The 21,254-nt window shown below is 43.9% G+C and overlaps 1 protein-coding gene across 1 annotated transcript in view; it reads left to right on the forward strand.

Annotated features, from left to right (window-relative positions):
• Window positions 1-13,873: 13,873 nt before the first annotated feature.
• LOC129867412 (E3 ubiquitin-protein ligase RNF220-like) overlaps window positions 13,874-21,254 on the forward strand; it is an 81,884-nt gene continuing 74,503 nt past the window's right edge. The window contains exons 1-2 of the mRNA XM_055940792.1: window positions 13,874-14,143; window positions 15,816-16,470. Of these exons, the coding sequence (XP_055796767.1) occupies window positions 15,837-16,470 (634 nt within the window). The 5' untranslated portion in view covers window positions 13,874-14,143; window positions 15,816-15,836. The remainder of the gene's footprint in view (window positions 14,144-15,815; window positions 16,471-21,254) is intronic.

Genomic DNA, 21,254 nt, shown 5'->3' on the forward strand with positions numbered 1-21,254 from the left:
TCTTTGGCTCTCTCTTGTCTTTTCTAGTCTCTTTGGTCTCTCTCTGGTCTCTCTCTCTCTCTCTCTGGACTCTCTCTCTGGTCTCTATCTGGTCTCTCTCTGGTCTTTCTCTGGTGTCTCACTGGTCTCTCTCTGGTCTATCTCTGGTCTCTATCTCTCTATCTGGTCTCTCTCTGGTCTTTTTCTGGTCTCTAGTCTTTCTCTGGTCTCTATCTCTCTGGTCTTTCTTTCTTTCTCTGGTCTCTCTCTTTCTTTCTTTCTCTGGTCTCTCTCTCTCTGGTCTCTCTCTGGTCTCTCTTTCTTTCTTTCTTTCTTTCTCTGGTCTCTATTTCTCTGGTCTCTCTGGGTTATCGCAGGTCTCTCTCTCTTTCTTTCTTTCTCTGGTCTCTCTCTTTCTTTCTTTCTTTCTCTGGTCTCTCTCTGGTCTCTCTCTGGTCTCTCTCTCTTTCTTTCTTTCTCTGGTCTCTCTCTTTCTTTCATTCTTTCTCCGCTCTCTCTCTCTGGTCTCTCTCTGGGCTCTCTCTGGTCTCTCTCTCTTTCTTTCTTTGTCTGAGCTCTCTTTCTCTGGTCTCTTTCTCTTTGGTCTCTCTGGTTTATCTCAGGTCTCTCTCTGGTCTCTCTCTCTTTCTTTCTTTCTCTGGGCTCTCTTTCTCTGGTCTCTTTCTCTCTGGTCTCTCTCTGGTTTATCTCAGGTCTCTCTCTGGTCTCTCTCTCTCTGCCTATATTTTTTCTCCAGGGGAAGGTCAAGGACACATGCATATTTATGGAGGGGACTGGCACAGGATCAATGGCTTCTAATTGTTTTCTCCTGGTTGGCGGGGGGAGGGACATGCCAGCGTCATATTGATCTGTTTGAACTGAGACCACTCACAGATCACCAATGGGAGACCTTTACCTGATGGTGTGTGTGTGTCTGTGTGCGTGCGCGTGTGCGTGTGTGTGTGTGTACACACAAAATTACATTGACGTCAGGTGATGAGAGGAGATTGCGCCTCATTCCACTGCTCATTGCATAGCCCCCTTTATCTGGTAATAATGCCGAGCGATTAACCAAAATGTTTCATTGATTAACTTGATGCTCAGTTTCTGTAGAGATAAATCAGATCAAGTCTGACCTGTTCGATGTAGTAGGGAGTGGTAGTTTTCAACAGTCCACTATTCTACATAGTTTAACTCATACAATGTGGTAATTAAGAGAACATACGACAGGGATAGAAAGCAGTTGCTTTATGAGGTCTCTCTACCTGAAAACACATCATCTAAGTGATTGATAGTTGGTATCCAGCAGTCATAAAAGTATGCCTTATTTACTTAGAAGAACTACTAAAATAGTGATTTTGTCTGACAGCATAGGCAGCAGCTCTATAGAGATGAGATGATGACTTGGAATGAAATAATAAAGTCATCAAATAAAACCAGATGTAATATACACAACAACTGAAATATTTTATTAAAGCGATTTGAATAGGGTTGATAAGTGATGAGCAGTAATGGGCAGTCACTACCATCATGGGACTTTTATTCATAGTTTTATTCTGTGTTACAGCATTCAACCCACATAATGAATAGTGCATTTAAAACCCATGCGTGTAAGCTCTAGCTGAGAGTGAATAGGCATATCTTACTGAGCCTGGATGGGTGTCAATGTTACACACTGTAGTTTCATGGTCCAGGATGAGACTGGATAAAGCCAATGGCAGAAGCATGACACACAAACAAGCATCTCCTCTCACTCCTTTCCTCTCCTCACTTCTCCCTCTCTCTCCTCTATCACTTCTCCCTCTATCACCTCTCCCTCTCCCCTCATTAACCCTCTCCCTTTCCTCTCTCTCTCTCTCTCTCTCTCTGTCTCTGTCTCTGTCTCTGTCTCTGTCTCTGTCTCTGTCTCTGTCTCTGTCTCTGTCTCTGTCTCTGTCTCTCTCTCTTTCTCTCTCTCTTTCTCTCTCTCTCTCTGTCTGTCTGTCTGTCTGTCTGTCTGTCTGTCTGTCTGTCTGTCTGTCTGTCTGTCTGTCTGTCTGGAATGATTTCCATTAGCACAGTGGTCTATGACATCCTGGGGTAATGCTTCCTTCTCCAGTGACACTAAATGAAGGGATGGTGGCTCTCCATTCGTTCCTGTGACATAATGACACCTAACCTGAACTCTTCTTGTTCTGAGCCCATCAAGCTCGTTGGGATAGAGAACTGTTTTGGTAACTCTTTATTTGAAGGGTACCAACCAGTACATAAGTGCCAGGTGGTGGAAAGTGACAAGTTCTTAGAATCTGTGTTGTGCTGGCAGAGTGAAGTAGTGACAAAACACATGATTTGTTTCAGCATTGAATACATAACAGGGAATGGTTAACAAGAAGTTCACCTTTTCAGCAGGGGCCTATCCCACTGGTCCAAGAACATATACAAACCATGCAATTTAAAATGACACTAACAAACAATCAAAGAAACAAACATGCACATTTCCCCCCCATTCTCCCGAAAACCACCTTACCTCTAGTCTGTGTTCCCTCCTGTGGGCAGCCGCATCTGTGACATAAGGACTTCCTAATAAAACATTCATAAGCTATACGTAATTACGGTGTTGAGATTGGACTGTTCTAATATGGACACGGTTCACACTGAGGCTGAGACTGAGACTGTCCTAACATAGATACCATACCTAATGCATACTGACGTTCAGTAATGGGGTATTTGTGGTAGGTCAACTAGAGCTGTGGCCAGGTCCGTGTGTGAAGAACAGATTTGTAATATTGCAACCCCTCTCTGGGGTTATTAAAGAGTTGTGTTCACCAGCCTGAGGTTTCTCTCACGCAGATTACAACTTTGGATATTGATGCTCCCTGTGATTATTGAAGATTATTGAGCTTTGGTCTTATTGTCCTCAGCAAAAATGAACACACACACCATAATATTTCATACATGTATACTGGTACAATTGCAGCCATCATTACACAGAATCACAGGGAATTAGATTCCATATTTTCATGTTTTTCTCAGAGAGTCTGGCTGTTTTACATAGCAAAAAAGGTACCAATCAGACTATCCTGGCCAATGGAAGCATACATTTTAATATTTGCTATGCCAGAACTGGTAAAAGGATATAAAGTAAGATGGCGCCGGAGAAGGCAGACATTTTACGTGGCCCAGCCGATTTAGTTTTTTGTTTGTTTATTTTCATTGTTAGTAACTCCTTTTTTAAACTTATTTTGTACATAATGTTGCCGCTACCGTCTCTTATGACAGAAAATAACTTCTAGACACAAGGACATACGATCACTCACCACGGACTAGCAGAATTCGTTTTTTTCCTTTCATGACTCTGACGAGCCCGACGAGAAGGATATACTGCTTCCTCAGGAACAAGCCCCGATCCCCGTGATCTGTGCGAAGAGGAGGCGGAGAAAGAGGGACCGAAGGTTGGGCTGCCTTCTGAGAATTTGTAGGTGATCGAATAAACCCCCATTTACCTCCATTCTACTAACAAATATCAACATACAGCTGGCTGGTTATAATATGTACTGGCAGGATAGAACAGCGGCGTCTTGTAAGACAAATGGCGGCGGGCTATGTATTTTTGTAAACAACAGCTGGTACATGATGTCTAAAGAAGTCTCGAGCTATTGCTCGCCTGAGGTAGAGTTTCTCATGATAAGCTGTAGACCACACTACCTAACGAGAGAGTTTTCATCTGTGTTCTTTGTAGCTGTTTACATACCACCACAGTCAGAGGCTGGCACTAAGACAGCATTGAATGAGCTGTATTCCGCCATAAGCAAACAAGAAAATGCTCACCCAGAGGCAACGCTTGTAGTAGCCGGGGACTTTAACTTCTTTGGGGTAGGGGGCATTATTTTCACGTCCGGATGAAAAGCGTGCCCAGAGTAAACTGCCTGCTACTCAGGCCCAGAGGCTAGGAAATGCATATTATTAGTAGATTTGGATAGAAAACACTCTGAAGTTTCTGAAACTGTTTGAATGATGTCTGTGAGTATAACAGAACTCATATGGCAGGCGAAAACCTGAGAGAAATCCAACCAGGAAGTGGGAAATCTGAGGTTTGTAGCTTTTCAAGTGATTGCCTATCCAATATACAGTGTAAATGGGGTCAGACTGCACTTCCTAAGGGTTCCACTAGATGTCAACAGTCGTTAGAACGTTGTTTCAGACTTCTATTGTGAAAGGGGAGCGAATAAGAGCTTGAACCAGTGGTCTGGTTGAAAGCCTTTAGTTTAGTCAGGCGCGCGGCCGTGAGCACGAGCTCTGTTCCCTTTCATTTCTAAAGACAAAGGAATTGTCCGGTTGGAATGTTATTGAAGATTTATGATGAAAACATCCTAAAGATTGATTCTATACATCGTTTGACATGTTTCTACAAACTGTAATGGAACTTTTTTGACTTTTCGTCTGGATTTATGCATTTGGATTACTGGACTAAACTCGCAAACAAAAATGAGGTATTTGGACATAAAGATGAACTTTATCGAACAAAACTAATATTTATTGTCTAACATGGAGTCCTGGGAGTGCCATCCGGTGAAGATCATCAAAGGTTGGTGATTCATTTTAACGCTATTTCTGTCTTTTGTGACACCTCTTCTTGGTTGGAAAATGGCTGTATGGTTTTCTGTGGCTAGGCGCTGACCTAACATAATCGCATGGTGTGCTTTTGCCGTAAAGCCTTTTTGAAATCAGACACTGTGGTTGGATTAACAAGAAGTTTATCTTTAAAATGGTGTATAATACTTGTATGTTTGAGGAATTTTAATTATGAGATTTCTGTTGTTTGAATTTGGCGCCCTGCACTTTCACTGGATGTTGGTCAGGTGGGACGCTACCATCCCACTGGTGCCAGTTAGGTTAATGCAGGGACTCTTAAATCCGTCTTACCAAATTTCTATCAGCATGTTAAACGTGCAACCAGAGGATAAAGAACTCTGGACCACCTATACTCCACACACAGAGACTCATATAAAGCTCTCCCTCGCCCTCCATTTGGCAAATCTGACCATAATTCTATCCTACTGATAGAATTACACACAAAAATTAAAGCAGGAAGCACCAGTGACTAGATCAATAAAAAAGTGGTCAGAGGAAGCGGATGCTAAGCTACAGGACTGTTTTGCTAGCATAGACTGGAATATGTTCTGGGATTCCTCCGATGGCATTGAGGAGTACACCACATCAGTCATTGGCTTCATCAACAAGTGCATCGATGACATTGTCCCCACAGTGACCGCACGTACATACCCCAACCAGAAGCAATGGGTTACAGGCAGCATCCACACTGAGCTGAAGGGTAGAGCTGCCGCTTTCAAGGAGCGGGACTCTAACCCAGAAGGTTATAAAAAATCCCGCTATGCCCTCCGACAAACCATCTAACAGACAAAGCGTCAATACAGGACTAAGATCAAATCGTACTACATCGGCTCTGATGCTCGTCAGATGTGGCAGGGCTTGCAAACCATTAGACTACAAAGGGAAGCACAGCCAAGAGCTTCCCAGTGACACGAGCCTACCAGACAAGCTAAACTACTTCTATGCTCGCTTTGAGGCAAATAACACTGAAACATGCATGAGAGCACCAGCTGTTCCGGAAGACTGTGTGATCATGCTCTCCGCAGCCAATGTGAGACCTTTAAACAGGTCAACATTCACAAGGCCGCAGGGCCAGATGGATTACCAGGACGTGTACTGTGATCAGGCTCTGACCAACTGGCTAGTGTCTTCACTGACATTTTCAACCTCTCCCTGTCCGAGTCTGTAAATCCAGCATGTTTTAAGCAGACCACCATAGACCCTGTGCCCAAGAACACTAAGATAACCTGCCTAAATGACTACCAACCCATAGCACTCATGTCTGTAGCCATGAAGTGCTTTGAAAGGCTGGTCATGGCTCACATCAACACCATAATCTCAGAAACCCTAGACCCACTCCATTTTGCATACCACCCCAACAGATCCACAGATGATGCAATCTCTATTGCACTACACACTGCTCTTTCACACCTGGACCAAAGGAACACCTATGTGAGAATGCCATTTATTGACTACAACTCAGCGTTCAACACCATAGTGCCCTCAAAGCTCATCAGGACCCTGGGACTAAACACCTCCCTCTGCAACTGGATCCTAGACTTCCTGATGGGCCGCCCCCAGGTGGTAAGGGTAGGTAACAACACATCTGCCACGCTGAGGGGTTTAGTCTGTGTTTTTAATACATTTATGGTCTTTTTTTCTTCTGATCCCAGTGTCCACCAGTAGTCTCATACAGCACATGCTTCAGAACCAAAAAGTTGTGCATCTTGATTGTTGACCAATGACCAACGACATTGGCGAGCAAAGAAGGGTCCAGATTAATCTATGTCCAGATTAGTAACCATAATGAAGTTGTTTAATATATTCCGGGTTTGCCTGGCAAAACCTACGTTTATCATTCATATAAAATAGTTTAGAAATATACTTCTAACAATAATAGGCTACCTGGCGATGTGATTGATACTTACCAGATTTCAGATTTGTCTAGATTGGATGGCTACTGGTATATGTCTAAAGATAAGCAGCTGTAACATCACACTGCCTTCAATATTATGGGATGAAGATGTAACATATTCTGGCAAATGTATTATGATATTTGTGATGAAGAACCGGGCTACTGGGCTGACAACGAGCAGTCAGTCTGCAGGCAGGCTGTCTTTCAAAGGGATGGCATTGTGCAGACAACATGCTTGCCATCTGATCCTGCAACTTCCGTATGTATTTTGCTTGCTCTGGACTCCAGAGAAGTAGGACGATATATCCCTAGTTGATATTGGCTGCTAACATGAATGACTTTCAGCTCCAAATGCAGGTGTAAAATGTTGTTTACTTCTGTAGCCAATCTTGCATTTTGAAAAAGAATCACCTTTATGGCAGTCTACATTTACGCTCGATTGTGAGCACACGAATCATTTGAATCAACTGTGTAGTGTTAGGGTAAAAACCAAAACATTGTCCTCTCTGTGGTCAGTAAAGATAATGGAAGGGTTCTTCCCCCTTCCCAGCATCAGTAAAGATAATGGTAGAGTCCTTCCCCCTCCCAGCATCAGTAAAGATAATGGTAGGGTCCTTTGCCCCCCTCCCTCCCCTTCCTCTCTGTGGTCCTTTCTGAGGTCCTGTTCTCTCTGTGGTCCTGTTCTCTCGGTTGTCCCCTCTATGGTCCTGTTCTCTGTGTGGTCGCCACTGAGGTCCTGTTCTCTCTGTGGTCCTCTCTGTGGTCTTGTCCTCTCTGTGCTCCTCTCTGTGGTCCTCTCTGTGGTCTTGTCCTCTCTGTGCTCCTCTCTGTGCTCCTCTCTGTGTTCCTCTCTGTGTTCCTGTCCTATCTGTGGTACTCTCTGTGGTCCTCTCTGTGTTCCTGTCCTCTCTGCGGTCCTCTCTGTGTTCCTGTCCTATCTGTGGTACTCTCTGTGGTCCTCTCTGTGTTCCTGTCGTCTCTGTGGTCCTCTCTGTGTTCCTGTCGTCTCTGTGGTCCTCTCTGTGGTCCTGTTTTCTCTGAGGTCCTGTTCTCTCTGCGGTCCTCTCTGTGTTCCTGTCCTATCTGTGGTACTCTCTGTGCTCCTCTCTGTGGTCCTCTCTGTGGTCTTGTCCTCTCTGTTCTCCTCTCTGTGCTCCTCTCTGTGGTCCTCTCTGTGGTCCTGTTCTCTCTGAGGTCCTGTTCTCTCTGCTGTCCTCTCTGTGTTCCTGTCCTATCTGTGGTACTCTCTGTGCTCCTCTCTGTGGTCCTCTCTGTGGTCTTGTCCTCTCTGTGCTCCTCTCTGTGCTCCTCTCTGTGGTCCTCTCTGTGGTCCTGTTCTCTCTGAGGTCCTGTTCTCTCTGCGGTCCTCTCTGTGTGTTCCTGTCCTATCTGTGGTACTCTCTGTGGTCCTCACTGTGGTCCTCTCTGAGGTCCTCTCTGTGGTCGTCTCTGTGGTCTTGTTCTCTCTGAGGTCCTCTCTGTGGTCCTCTCTGTGGTCGTTTCTGTGGTCTTGTTCTCTCTGAGGTCCTCTCTGTGGTCCTCTCTGTGGTCGTCTCTGTGGTCTTGTCCTCTCTGTGGTCCTCTCTGTGGGTACAGACTTATGACTAGAAACAGTCCACTGTGAGATGAGAACTGTTTCAGTCAGCAGTGCGTTTGTTGCTAATTATCCTGAGGGTGTCACATTAGTGTCAGCTTCTGGCTGCAAGGGTGACAGGGGCTTGGCAGGGGGCGTGTTGGTGGATTAGAGGGATGTGAAGAGATAGCCTGTCACTGCTCCTCACTGTTAGCCACTTGACTGCCCAACATTGAGAGCAAAAGACTGGCGGATTCGGAATTATTGGACAACATTATCTCTCAAAGGTCATATTTCTTCTCCTATCCGTTAAACATGACAGTTTCCCTCCAGAGATAATGTACTGTTTTTGATACAGATATTAGATTCAGATTTAGTCTTTATTATTTTCCATTGTACCTAAAATCCCTTCTCACGGCTATATGTCCAAGTTTGCCATTTCCAAAGTAGGTTGCTATCAGATGTACGACACAACGTCCAGATGAAAACGTTTCCAGGGCAAGACTTTGACACATTTCCATCTGGAGGTCGGGTTGCATGTATTGGACCAATGGTAGAGCATGAGAGTGCTGTGGATGTGAAACAGAGCACGCTGCAGGGTGTGTCAGGGGTTACCTCTTCATGTGTGTGTTTGGGGGTGGAAGCGAAATAGTGGTCGTGGGAGGAAGCGATCAATGATTGGGACCATAATGCACCTTTCTGCAACTCCTCACATTCACGCTCGCTGGCTGCTTCGGGAGGTGTCAGACACACGCACACTTGTTGGTACATGCACTTGGTTGTACACACACACATACACACAGTTGTTGGTACATGCACTTGGTTGTACACACACACACACACACAGTTGTTGGTACATGCACTTGGTTGTACACACACACACACACACACTTGTTGGTACATGCACTTGGTTGTACACACACACACACACACACTTGTTGGTACATGCACTTGGTTGTACACACACACACACACACAGTTGTTGGTACATGCACTTGGTTGTACACACACACACATACACACTTGTTGGTACATGCACTTGGTTGTACACACACACACACACACAGTTGTTGGTACATGCACTTGGTTGTACACACACACACATACACACTTGTTGGTACATGCACTTGGTTGTACACACACACACATACACACTTGTTGGTACATGCACTTGGTTGTACACACACACACACACACAGTTGTTGGTACATGCACTTGGTTGTACACACACACACACACACACACACAGTTGTTGGTACATGCACTTGGTTGTACACACACACATACACACAGTTGTTGGTACATGCACTTGGTTGTACACACACACACACACACAGTTGTTGGTACATGCACTTGGTTGTACACACACACACACACACACACTTGTTGGTACATGCACTTGGTTGTACACACACACACACACACACTTGTTGGTACATGCACTTGGTTGTACACACACACACACACACAGTTGTTGGTACATGCACTTGGTTGTACACACACACACATACACACTTGTTGGTACATGCACTTGGTTGTACACACACACACATACACACTTGTTGGTACATGCACTTGGTTGTACACACACACACATACACACTTGTTGGTACATGCACTTGGTTGTACACACACACACATACACACTTGTTGGTACATGCACTTGGTTGTACACACACACACATACACACTTGTTGGTACATGCACTTGGTTGTACACACACACACATACACACTTGTTGGTACATGCACTTGGTTGTACACACACACATACACACAGTTGAGGCGCAGACAGCTCAACTCTCACACATTCCCTTCCACTCCATCTTGTAGCTATCTGGTCGATGGCCTCTCTCTGTCCCTCTCTCTTTCTATATCTATATATATATATATATATATATATATATATATATATATATATATATAGTGGCTAGCCTCTCTTTCCATGGCAGTACTAGTTGACTGTCTCTATGTTAATATACTGAGTACTGTAGGACTCAGTCGTACAACTACCCATCTGTCTCTAACATACTGAGCTCTGGCTAGTGTGCGTTTCGAGTCCCTGTGGTCCATTGCCAGTCTCTGGTTCTCTCTGTCCAAACATGACCACTATTTCTCCATCTTTGTTTCGATATTAAAGTTCGCCTTTTTTACTATCAGTAAACTCTGAGGCAACGCTAAATATAGTCACACTTGATTCACATTCAAGGTAAGAGGTGTTGTGCTGAATATTTGTATTGCTATGGAACTTATGTGCTCCTGGAGAAATCTACATCAGCCTTAATTTCCTCTAGGGAGTGTGTAGAGATGATTGCTGTAACAAGGTTTACTATTGGCCCTGAGGATGAAAGAGAGAAGGAACATAGGATGTCTTCCAAATGGCTCCCTGTTCCCTATATAATGAACTGCTTTTGACTAGGGCCCATAGGTCTCTAAATGGATGTACTATGTGGGAAACAGAGAGCCATTTGGGACGTAGCCATACTGACTGGCTCTCAGTAGTTACACTCTGGTGTACTTAAAAAAAATGCATTTAACCTTTATTTAACTAGGTAAGTCAGTTAAGAACAAATTCTTATGTTACAATGACAGCCTACCAAAAGGCAAAAGGCCTCCTGCGGGGACGTGTGCTGGGATTGAAAAAATAACAAAAATATAGAAATACTTCAACTCTCCAATTAGGAAGTGAGAAAGTTAAAAGACTTACATGATTAACTTATAGGGTTAATATTAATCTCTGGCATCGTAATAAAGAAGTAGAGATCTCATATCGAACACCCATTTAATTCACCTCATGAGAGAGATGAATGTATTCAACTGGTAAAAATGAAATTAGAATGAACAAAATGAGAGAATGATTTACAAAAAACTTTAAGAACATGACAAAATCTTGTTAGGACACTGTCTGTTGTTAGTGTACATTGTTACACTCGATGATGTTACTCTATAAGCTGAGTTTACCTTAATGGCTCATGTTCATTTATATGACTATCGGGTTTATACTGTAGTAGTTGCTGGGAATATATTCCACATCATGTAAACTATAAGAGCCATTATTCAAAGTGTAGGCCTGAAGGTATTGGAGACAACACAAGTATGTGTTCCAACTGATTAGGATGATTCAGTCATTTGGGAATGAGTGTGAGGCCAACAAAAAGACATCCAGATGACTCACGTCCTGCCACAAAGGAAGACGTCCAATCAACATCACATCACATCACATCATCATCAGCTGCCCAGGCAGCCCTGTAATTACATGCTGCTGACTGAGATACTGTGGCTCGGGGTGGCAATTTATTCTGGGTGCCAGTCAGTACAGTAGACCCCCGGCCAATACAGCGCAGGGCCCGGTGCTACTGTGCCATAACCGGGCAAAGACAGGGACATCATTAACACTTGAGTGGGCCTGCAGGACACGCAAGGCAAACATCACCCCACCACGCAGAGCCACCAGCTCTCTGTGAAGGATAGAAGGGCAGAAACAGACTGGCCATGGGGCAACTCAGGCAAATGCCAGGTGGGCTGGTCCATCAATCCCATTGGGTAAATTTGTTTGTATGCAGAATTATCCTTTTTTTGGTCAAATAATGGGGATCTTGAGGAAAGTTGTGGGCCGGTGTGGGGTCCTCGAGGAAAACAAATGGGCCGGTGTGGGGGCCTTGAGGAAAATAAATGGGCCGGTGTGGGGGCCTTGAGGAAAACAAATGTCCCTGTGGAAGGAGGGAGGGATATAAGCTAGCTGCTAACAGGACTGTGTCTGCTGTGTGTCTGTCTGGATGTTCACTAACCAGGGGATTCTAGCCAAGGGACAAACTGGAATTTGGAGGTGCTTGTAAATATTTTTTCCAGACTTATAGAGGTCGACAAGATGAGCAGATGCTGGAATGCCTGTTTACATACAGCCTGTTGCTTCAGTGGTGTGTGTTCACTGAATCTAACCCTTAAACAACGTCACAAGCCAGCTAGCGCAATTGACTTACTGAAATAATGACCATCCTATGTCAGACCCCACACCAAGGCCTGTCACATAAGTCTGGAGGTGAGACAGAGCTAGCCAGTCAGTCTAATGTCTCCTGTTTATATTCCCGTTAAATTTCTGCATCTGCTGTCTGCCTTCCTATTTCCCCACACAAACTGGGGTGGTCTGTGGAGGGGGTGACTGAAGAGTTCCACATTATGATAGTAGACATAGGCTACAATGGGCATTGAATTTCTCTTTAAAATTCTCATGGAAAAGCTATTCATTTTGGGGACAGTTTAAAAGTAGAATCTGCATTAAGGGAAACAGTGCCACTGTTCACCCCAGCACAATTGTTATTGTTTTGTTTTGTTTATGAAATGGAGGCAAGGAGCATCCAGCTTCATGGTAAAAATATATACTCTGCTGTTCTATTGCATGTGAAATTATGTGCAATGATTTCCAAGGGGAAAAAACATTGTTTGTTGTTTGAAGTAATTTCTCTTTTGTTGTAATATCGCAAACAGCTGTGGCAGTTCCACCATGATTGATTCCAGCTTTAATGCCAGCATATGGCAATGTGGCACGTTATTAGCTGTACTGGCACATACCAACCCACTGGTTGAATAAACGTTGTTTCCAGATTTTTTCAAATAAATGAAGTTGAACCAACGTGGAATAGACGTTGAATTGACATCTGTGGCCAGTGGGAAGTAATGTCAGAGTAGACATTGGAGCTACCATTCCAAAATTACACCTATTCACTTTTATCCCGTTTTCCCACTCGCACACCAAAAGGAATTTCCCCTGTATTTGCCTTCGTTGTGACATTCCCCAATACTCCCAAACCTCCCATCGTATTCCCAATCTCAGAGGTCTCTCCACACTCGCTGACACTCAAATGGATGTTCATTACAGACTGAGACCTGAGGGGAAGCAAACATCGTACCGTTGGAGACACGGAAATTACGTGTCACATTAGATTAGCCCAACGGAACCTCTGGAATGGCTCAGGGGAAGACATCATTAAAAGTCTTTAAACTATACAAATTCTGATAAAAACACATGAAGAGTGATTTGTGATTTTCTCGTGTCATGCCATCCAACAGTGTTACATGTCTGAATCGCCGAGTCAAGAAGATCAAACACCCAATAGACACAATTTCAGCATTAAATTATCATTTGCATTCTAACTCAGCAACAGCATCTTTTCCCTAAATCAAAAGCACAGGACATGGCCATCAACCTAAGCAATTCTCTATTGAACAGAGGATGGAAGACAACTCAGTCCCAAGCCCTTCACATTTGATAAAGTTTTCCGTCACATGTGAGCCTGACCCCATTAGGCATGTTAGTAAGCCTGGGCCTCTTACTGTCCAGTGTTGGTCCTTTTCAAGGTTATCCCCTTTTCTCAGTCCCCAGCCTATACTGTTACCTTCAACTTAAGTAGCCTAGGAGTTCATTACACTGCATTACACAAAGTGCAGTTTATTTTATGGAAAGAAACAATGCCAAACGTAAAATCTCAATGTTGAGTTGAAGTGAGACAATATCTATGCCTGAACATCTGTGTTTTGGGTATAAAAAAGACCCCACGTTTACAATCAGGACTAAAGCATGTTGTTATCAGGATTTAAATGGCAATGTATGTGACTTATTTGTGCCTTTGCCAGAGGTACATTATTTTAAAGCAGTTGGATATGGTTTAAGCACATTTTAGTATAATGTTTGTGGTTGTTGTTCAGGATAGAGGCTAGCACTGAGGATAACAGATTGAACGCTCTAAATGTAGCTCACAGACCCTCTTCGGAGAGAGTGACTCGGAGGGGAAAGGTAGGCTGAGAGAGGGAGAGGGGATCATCACTCGAAGCGTGGACAAGCATCTGAGCAGCAGCAGCAGAAGCCACAACAGCCTGAACCAGCGTCGCTTTAACCTCACAAATCCACCACCTCTTCTGTTACAATTAGAATTGGTCCGTCCACGTGACAAATACCGCACTATACTTGGAAAGAATCGCGACTTTTTGCAAGCGCGTGTTTTTTTTAAGTTGCCAACCATCTCTGACATCCTAACTTGAGAAAGTGTTCTTTGTGCGGTTAACACACGTCCAATACGGCGCTTTAACGCGGTAAGTAGCCTAGCTCTAGCCCTATATGCAACTTCTTCTTCTTAACTGTTAAATTGTTATGGTAACCTAGGTTTAATGGGTTAAATTAGCACATGTATAGTCTTATTGTGTAGCCTATTCTACATTTTGTTGGCTTCTTGTCGGGACAATATGCAATATCCTATTAATATATATTTTTGTATAATTATCTGGATACATGTTTTATTATCAGGTATTTGCTCTTGAAGACTTCTACGCTTTTTATTTATTTTTTACTCGCAAATTAGGGTTTGTTTTACATTTGAATAGCCTACTTTTCAAGATGTTTGTTGGGAATTCCGTTGTCCAACGTCTTACGTTGTTCTTAAACTGCTCATTTGGGAACCCCGAGACGTTTCACAATTTTGTTGTGGCCCTGAACTATCTCGCCTGATTCACCTAATCAAGGCCTTGATGATTAGTTGACAAGTTGACTAAGGTGTGTCATCTCTGGAATATATCAAACACATGGGATGGCTTGAAATGTTTCTAATATATAGGTTTGGCGTGTTAAGTCTAAATAGACCTATATAATACATAAAATTAACAAAACTGAAAAAAATCTCTTGAAGGATGTTATTACGCTCTCACATTAGAATGAGTACCGAGTAGTAAAACAATGAGGAAGGGAAGCGCTGCTAAGGTACACAATAGTAGATTTTGGTAGACTGAGTAGTGTTAAAAAGTCACTTGGAGCGAGAGAAAACGCAGTAGATATGCGACCTCTTTCATGTGATTGTTTTTTGTTGAACAGAAGTTTTTAATTTGCACATTCATATGTAAAAAAAAAATCAAATAAATCTATCATAGTTCACTAAGTGTAGATGGTCAATAGCAAAACGATCTCTTCCATAACCAAACCTGTAAGGAACATCATTTTTAATTAATAATTTGTAGCCTATAAATGTTAATTTCAGAAATTTTAACATTGAGAAAACAGAAACGATTCGTTTCATAATCCTCTTCAAGATCTTCACATTTAGATTTTAGAATTAGACACCAATATTGGGATTATTTTATAACGTTTTATGCAGACCACACAAAAAAAAAATAGATTCACCCAAAGATCTATTTGATAAAACGTAATGTCAAGCACATGGAAATATATGCGTTTACTTTATTTTCTATTTTCTATTGTATGTTTGTATGTTTTTTTTAATGTAACTTTCAATTTAATTTAACAGCACATTCTCAGTTACTAATACAAATCAGCGCAGCTTTTCATTTCCCAGTTTAGTTACTTAGACTATGAAAGTGTGTTACCATTCTTAACATCATTTTCTGTCCAGATTGCATATTCCTTATGGAAATGTCTTATTTTTGGTAAAGTTATTATTTAACATTTGCATCAGTTAATTGTGTCACAGTTCTTTTTCATCCCCCATATCTCTTTCTTATATCACCCTCATTTGTGACAATAGTATTTTATCAAGATGTCTTACATTTACTGTACATCATTTAGCAGAGCAATTAGGGTTAAGTGCCTTGCTCAAGGCCCCATCGACAGATTTTCGTCTGAACCAGTGACATTTCGGTTACTGGCCCAACACTGAGGATGGACTCACAGTGAAGTCATTCAGCATCAACCTCATCTGTCTCCAAAGCACACCATTACTAAGCCCATCCCCTATTGACCAGTCCCCTCTCGCTTTAGGGACAGCGAGGAGTGGATTGGATGGACCTCCACTGGCCCGCCTTCAAGATGGACAGCTCCTCCTACCTGCCCGGTCCCCTGGCGTCCCCAGCCCTGATGGTGCTGGCCTCCACAGCCAAGACAGGCCGTGATGCCTCCGTCCCCTGCCAGGCCTCCGTCCCCTGCCAGACCCCGAGGTCCTTCAGAGTACAAATCTCTGAGAAGGACCTCCCCTTCCCCTCCGGCTCCTACACATTTGCCTCCATGTACAACCGTCAGGGGCCTATCTCCGGCCATGGCTCCTTCCCTGCCAGAGACTTCCCTGCCTCCCTGCTCCACCTTCATCCCCAGTTCCAGTTTCACCCCAACAACCTGGACTGCCCTTCCCTGGGGATGCTCAACCACATTGGGGTAGGGGCCTTCCGACCCTTCTCCTCCCCTCCTGAAGAGGGGGAGGCCAGGGGTTATCAGTCAGCCTTCACCCCTGCTAAGAGGCTCAAGGGCTGCTACACAGATTCTGAGGGGAAGGAGTATGATTTTGGAGGAGGGTGTTTCCTCTCTGGCTCACCGGGATCACTCAAGGCCGCTGAGGATTCTGGGAGGAAGTTGTTTACGGTGTCTGGGCTGCTGTCGGACAGAGAGGCCTCGTCTAGTCCTGAGGACCGCAAAGAACACTGTGAGTATCCTCCTATGTATATACTTCTCCAAGCATAACTATATGGGTGGTAATATACTGGCAGTAATACTGTGTGATTTAAAGACACGCAGCAAAATCCTCATACCAGGCTAGCAGGAATTGTATGCTTTTTTTATCCATGGTTTCAATACAATCGATGAAATCATTGACAGTTATGGAAGGCCTACATCTTGAATTTTTACTGTGTGTCTTTATGCAGTGTGTCCTTTCTACTCTGACAATCTTAACCCAAATCTTTTCCTGCTTGTGCAAAGAATGTGACGCTCTCTTGGACGTGACATGAGCTGACAAAAAATGGCCACTAGTCCATGTTTCTGGTTATTGGTCACGGATTACCATTAGTACTACCACTGAATGTATAGTTTTTCAATAAGGTGGAAGACAAACATAAGAGGAGGGGAAGTTTGAGTGAGAAACACACTATTCAGAGATAACGAGGTGACGGAGCGAGCAAGGCAGCCATGCGACGAGAAATGACGCAGCTCTCTCCTCCACAAATTACATCCTCAACTCAATATGGCCACCCACACAATCATGAGCCATCTGTTGTGTTCACAACATGAAGGAGAGAGGTGTCAGTCAGAGCGATGGGGTGAGAGCTGCTCCTCATTAATTGCCCGACGACTCTCGCCTGCCCTCGTCTTGTTTCCACCTCCAAAGAGTGGGAAGAAAGGCAGACACTCCAGCACAAGGCATGATGGGAAATCTAACCCCCGCACGGCCACCAAGGTGGCGCCTGACAGATGAAAGTCCCCAGAGAGAGAGGGCCCACAATCCTCGGTAGATCAGGGGAGGGCCATGTTGAAAATAATGACAATGAGAGAGGGGGGGAGGAGGGGGAGAGCCGTGATATCCCCTCATATAACAAAGATACTTTTCATCCCACATCAAGGCCTGGAGCTGGGATGCCTTGTCTTAACAAAATAAGTGGATTGTTTGATTGTTTGTGTGTGTGTGTGTGCGTGCGTGCGTGCGTGTGTGCGTGCGCGTGCGTGCGTGTGTGTGTGTGCAAGCCTGTGAGTGTCTGGCTTTGTGGAACTTCCTGGTTTTGAAATGCAGTCAGGTGAATGACAGGCAGGAATCCCAATAATGAAACCTAACAGTGACAGGAAAGGGAAGATGCCAAACAGGTGTTTGTGTGTGTGTGTGCGTGTGTTTATATGCTTATTACGAGAGCGACACCCTACGTGTGTGAGTGTGTATGTGTTCATTACGCAAGCGAGTGTGCACTCCTTTATGTGTATGTGTGCTCATATTACCTCCAAACAGAGAATCATTTGATGAAAATACAGGCATGGATGGACAGGGGGCAGGGAGTAGGGCTGCCGAACCCAAAGTGGGTGGTGCTATGCAGCTCAAATCTGTTCTGGAAAAATGTACTCTGAGTGTTAGTTCTTTTTTATCCAATTAGATTGAAGCTCAGGCAAACTCAAGGCTTTGATGCAGTTGAGCTGCCAGCACTTTTCTAACGTCTGATATTTGGTTCCTCTTGACTGACTAACAGTGTTAAGCTTCAAAACATACAGGGATGAAACTCTTTGGTTGCTAAGTAGAAAACCTCGGTATGATCATTCATGATAATACATAACACCATATACGGACATGTAGCCTACGTATGGACATGTACGACCCATACAGCATGATCCATACCTCACGACCCATACATACCGACCCATACAGTACGACCCATACCATACGATTCGTATGACCCATATTGCGCAACACATACACCACAAAACACACTACAAAACACCAAGTTTGTTCACAGGCATTCTTTATGTCCCTCTCAATTCTATCAATAAATTGTATTTATATTTGGGGCGGCAGGTAGCGTAGTGGTTAGAGCTTTGGACTTGTAACTGAAAGGTTTTAAGATTGCATCCCCGAGCTGACAAGGTAAAAATCTGTCGTTCTATCCCTGAACAAGGCAGTTAACCCACTGTTCCTCGGCTGTCATTGAAAATAAGAATTTGTTCTTAACTGACTTACGTAGTTGAATAAAGGTAAAATAAAACATATTGTAAACCCTGTTTGTAAGCTTTAAATTGCTATCAATTTTAACCTTTTATCTTTTCCACTGATGAAGACATGGATGTTGCAACACAATGTATCATGGTACGGTGGGGTATGCGAAATGGGTCAACTTGGAGCATCTCCTGAATGTTTGGGATTTAAGGTCCAAAAAGTCACTTTCTGACCACTTCTACAACGGGCACAAATGTATGAAAGGTTTCATTCAAATTAAAAGGGGTGCTGTCAAAAAGGGATTGAATTCAAACAGATTTACCCATCTTCTATGCACTTGGAGATACATTCATTAGCATACAGTCTCCAGTTGAAATCTATCTACAGGAGCTCACTGTGAATTGGCATATTTTGTGTGAGTATATCAAGAGTTAAAAACTCTGGTTAGACAGGCTTGTTGTGGCTATCCTGGTTGTTTGTCTGACACAGGGTTTGTTTATATGTCTTCAGTATCATCATGTTGCTTGATGTCTCCCTTCTCTTCTCCAGTATCCAAACACAACATTACCCCAGGGGCCGTATGTGCCAATCGTCTCAGAGTAGGAGTGTTGATTTAGGATCAGATTAGCTTTTTTACATCACAATGAATAAGACTACATGGGCAGAGGGAGGGCCTGATCCTTACAGTAGATCAGCATTATGGCCCCAGACGTTTTATCTGAAGATGTGCAGAGGAACAGATGTGACAGCTGTTTAAACGGCTCCTCTCTTTCAAAGGGCAGATGTCTCCAGCGAGGCGAATCATGCTGATTTTCCTCAGGGAGATGTTTCAAACTTCTAGGGGTTGAGCTGTATAACTAAAAGGATACAAAAACAGAAGAAGAGAATGATAAAACATATTCTACTGCAGCTTTCCAGACAGACAGACTGTGGTGATCTTCCCTTCAAATCCCTGTGTTGTTATCACACCGTATGGTTTGAGGTTGAGTTACTATAAGGGAGAGTTCTGATTAGCTGTCTATCTGTCTCTGTCTGTCTGTCTTTCTCTATGCGTGGTGTGTGTCTGTGTGTCTCTATGTGTGTCTGTCTGTCTCTGTGTGGTATGTGTCTGTCTGTCTCTGTGTCTCTGTGTCTGTCGGTCTGTCTCTATGCGTGGTATGTGTCTGTCTCTGTGTGTGGTCTGTCTGTGTCTGTGTCTGTGTCTGTCTGTGTGTGTGCGTGTGTGTGTCTGTCTCTGTGCGTGGTATGTGTGTGTCTCTGTGCGTGGTATGTGTGTGTGTGTGCGTGGTGTCTGTGTGTGTCTGTCTCTATGTGTGGTATGTGCGTGGTATGTATGTGTGTGTGTGTCTGTCTCTGTGCATGGTATGTGTGTGTGTGTGTGTGTGTGTGTCTGTTTCTGTGCGTGGTATGTGTGTGTGTGTGTGTGTGTGTCTGTCTCTGTGTGTGGAATGTGTGTGTGTGAGACTACATCTTGGGAATAAAGAGCAGATAGATGTGTATGCATGAACATGGAATGGTCCCTATTGATCTCCTCCTCTGTTAGATGTAAACAGTATGTCTTACAGGAGACATCAATAAATACACCCTCAGCTGGACAGCTGCTCTGAAAGAACACACACACACACACACACACACACACACACACACACACACACACACACACACACGTAAACTGTGTCTGGAACCAACTAAACCCATAAAGCATCACATGAGAATGAATCCCTGTGGCAAGTCTGCACCTGTGTCCCATATGGCCCCCTATTCCCTACGCAGTGCACTACTGTGGGAACACATTGTCATTTAGAATGTAGCCTACCATTAATCTATGGGATATTGATTCTGTAGAGTTAGGTTTGGTGTTCCCTTGAGTTCCATAACAGGCGTGTATAACAGACCGTAGAGGACTCTTAAACACTGAACACATCTGGTGAACCAAGCCCTGGAGTGTTACGCTCAAATGTTTCCCCTCTCCCATTCTGGTAACTTCCCTGGGCCTCGCTTCCCCATTAGTGGAGGATTTAGTTGTTTTCTATCCAGTTATCCCATAGAATTCCCACAGTCCCTCAACAGCAGATTTTGCCACCCATCCTGATAAGGAAGATTTCCCCCATATCTGTGTCCAATTCAAGTGACTGGGAACAGGAGCGTTAATCCGAGACCCCGTCAAGTTGCAGAGTTTCTGAGTCATGGTGTGAGTGGACGTACTGTACATCTGCTACAGAGATCTCCCCTCTCTTTGCCACACACATAAGTTAGCATTAGACTGAGGGGGGTTACGATCAGAAAGAGATAGAATAACCCAACCAAACATCCCCCAAATCAAAGGGATCTTCTAATGGTACGATCCATTTGACAGCTGTGTTACCATACTGTAGATGAAGAGAATGTCTGGACCATGTGGACTGCACTTTGGGATTTCAGACACATTGTCTGAGAGAAGAAGAAGCATATGAATGAGATTGTGACTGTGTTTGATGTTCGAGGGTCGTGTTTGACTGTTGCCCTCCTGTCGTGGCAGTAATTTGTTCTTCTAATGTACTCTTAAGTGGGGAGCTTTCATCCTGGCGGGGGGGGGGGCTGTTATTCTCTTTTTCTTTCTCGTTCCCTTCATCTGGTCTGGCCAGGAGCAGCAGTGTGTGGAAGTGGTAGAAGTTATCCTTCCATAACACCCACCCACACAGCACATTGATACATTATCCTCCCATAACACCCACCCACACAGCACATTGATAAATTATCCTTCCATAACACCCACCCACCCACACAGCACATTGATACATTATCCTTCCATAACACCC

Source organism: Salvelinus fontinalis, chromosome 12, assembly GCF_029448725.1.
Source record: "Salvelinus fontinalis isolate EN_2023a chromosome 12, ASM2944872v1, whole genome shotgun sequence".
NCBI classification, from domain to species: domain Eukaryota; kingdom Metazoa; phylum Chordata; class Actinopteri; order Salmoniformes; family Salmonidae; genus Salvelinus; species Salvelinus fontinalis.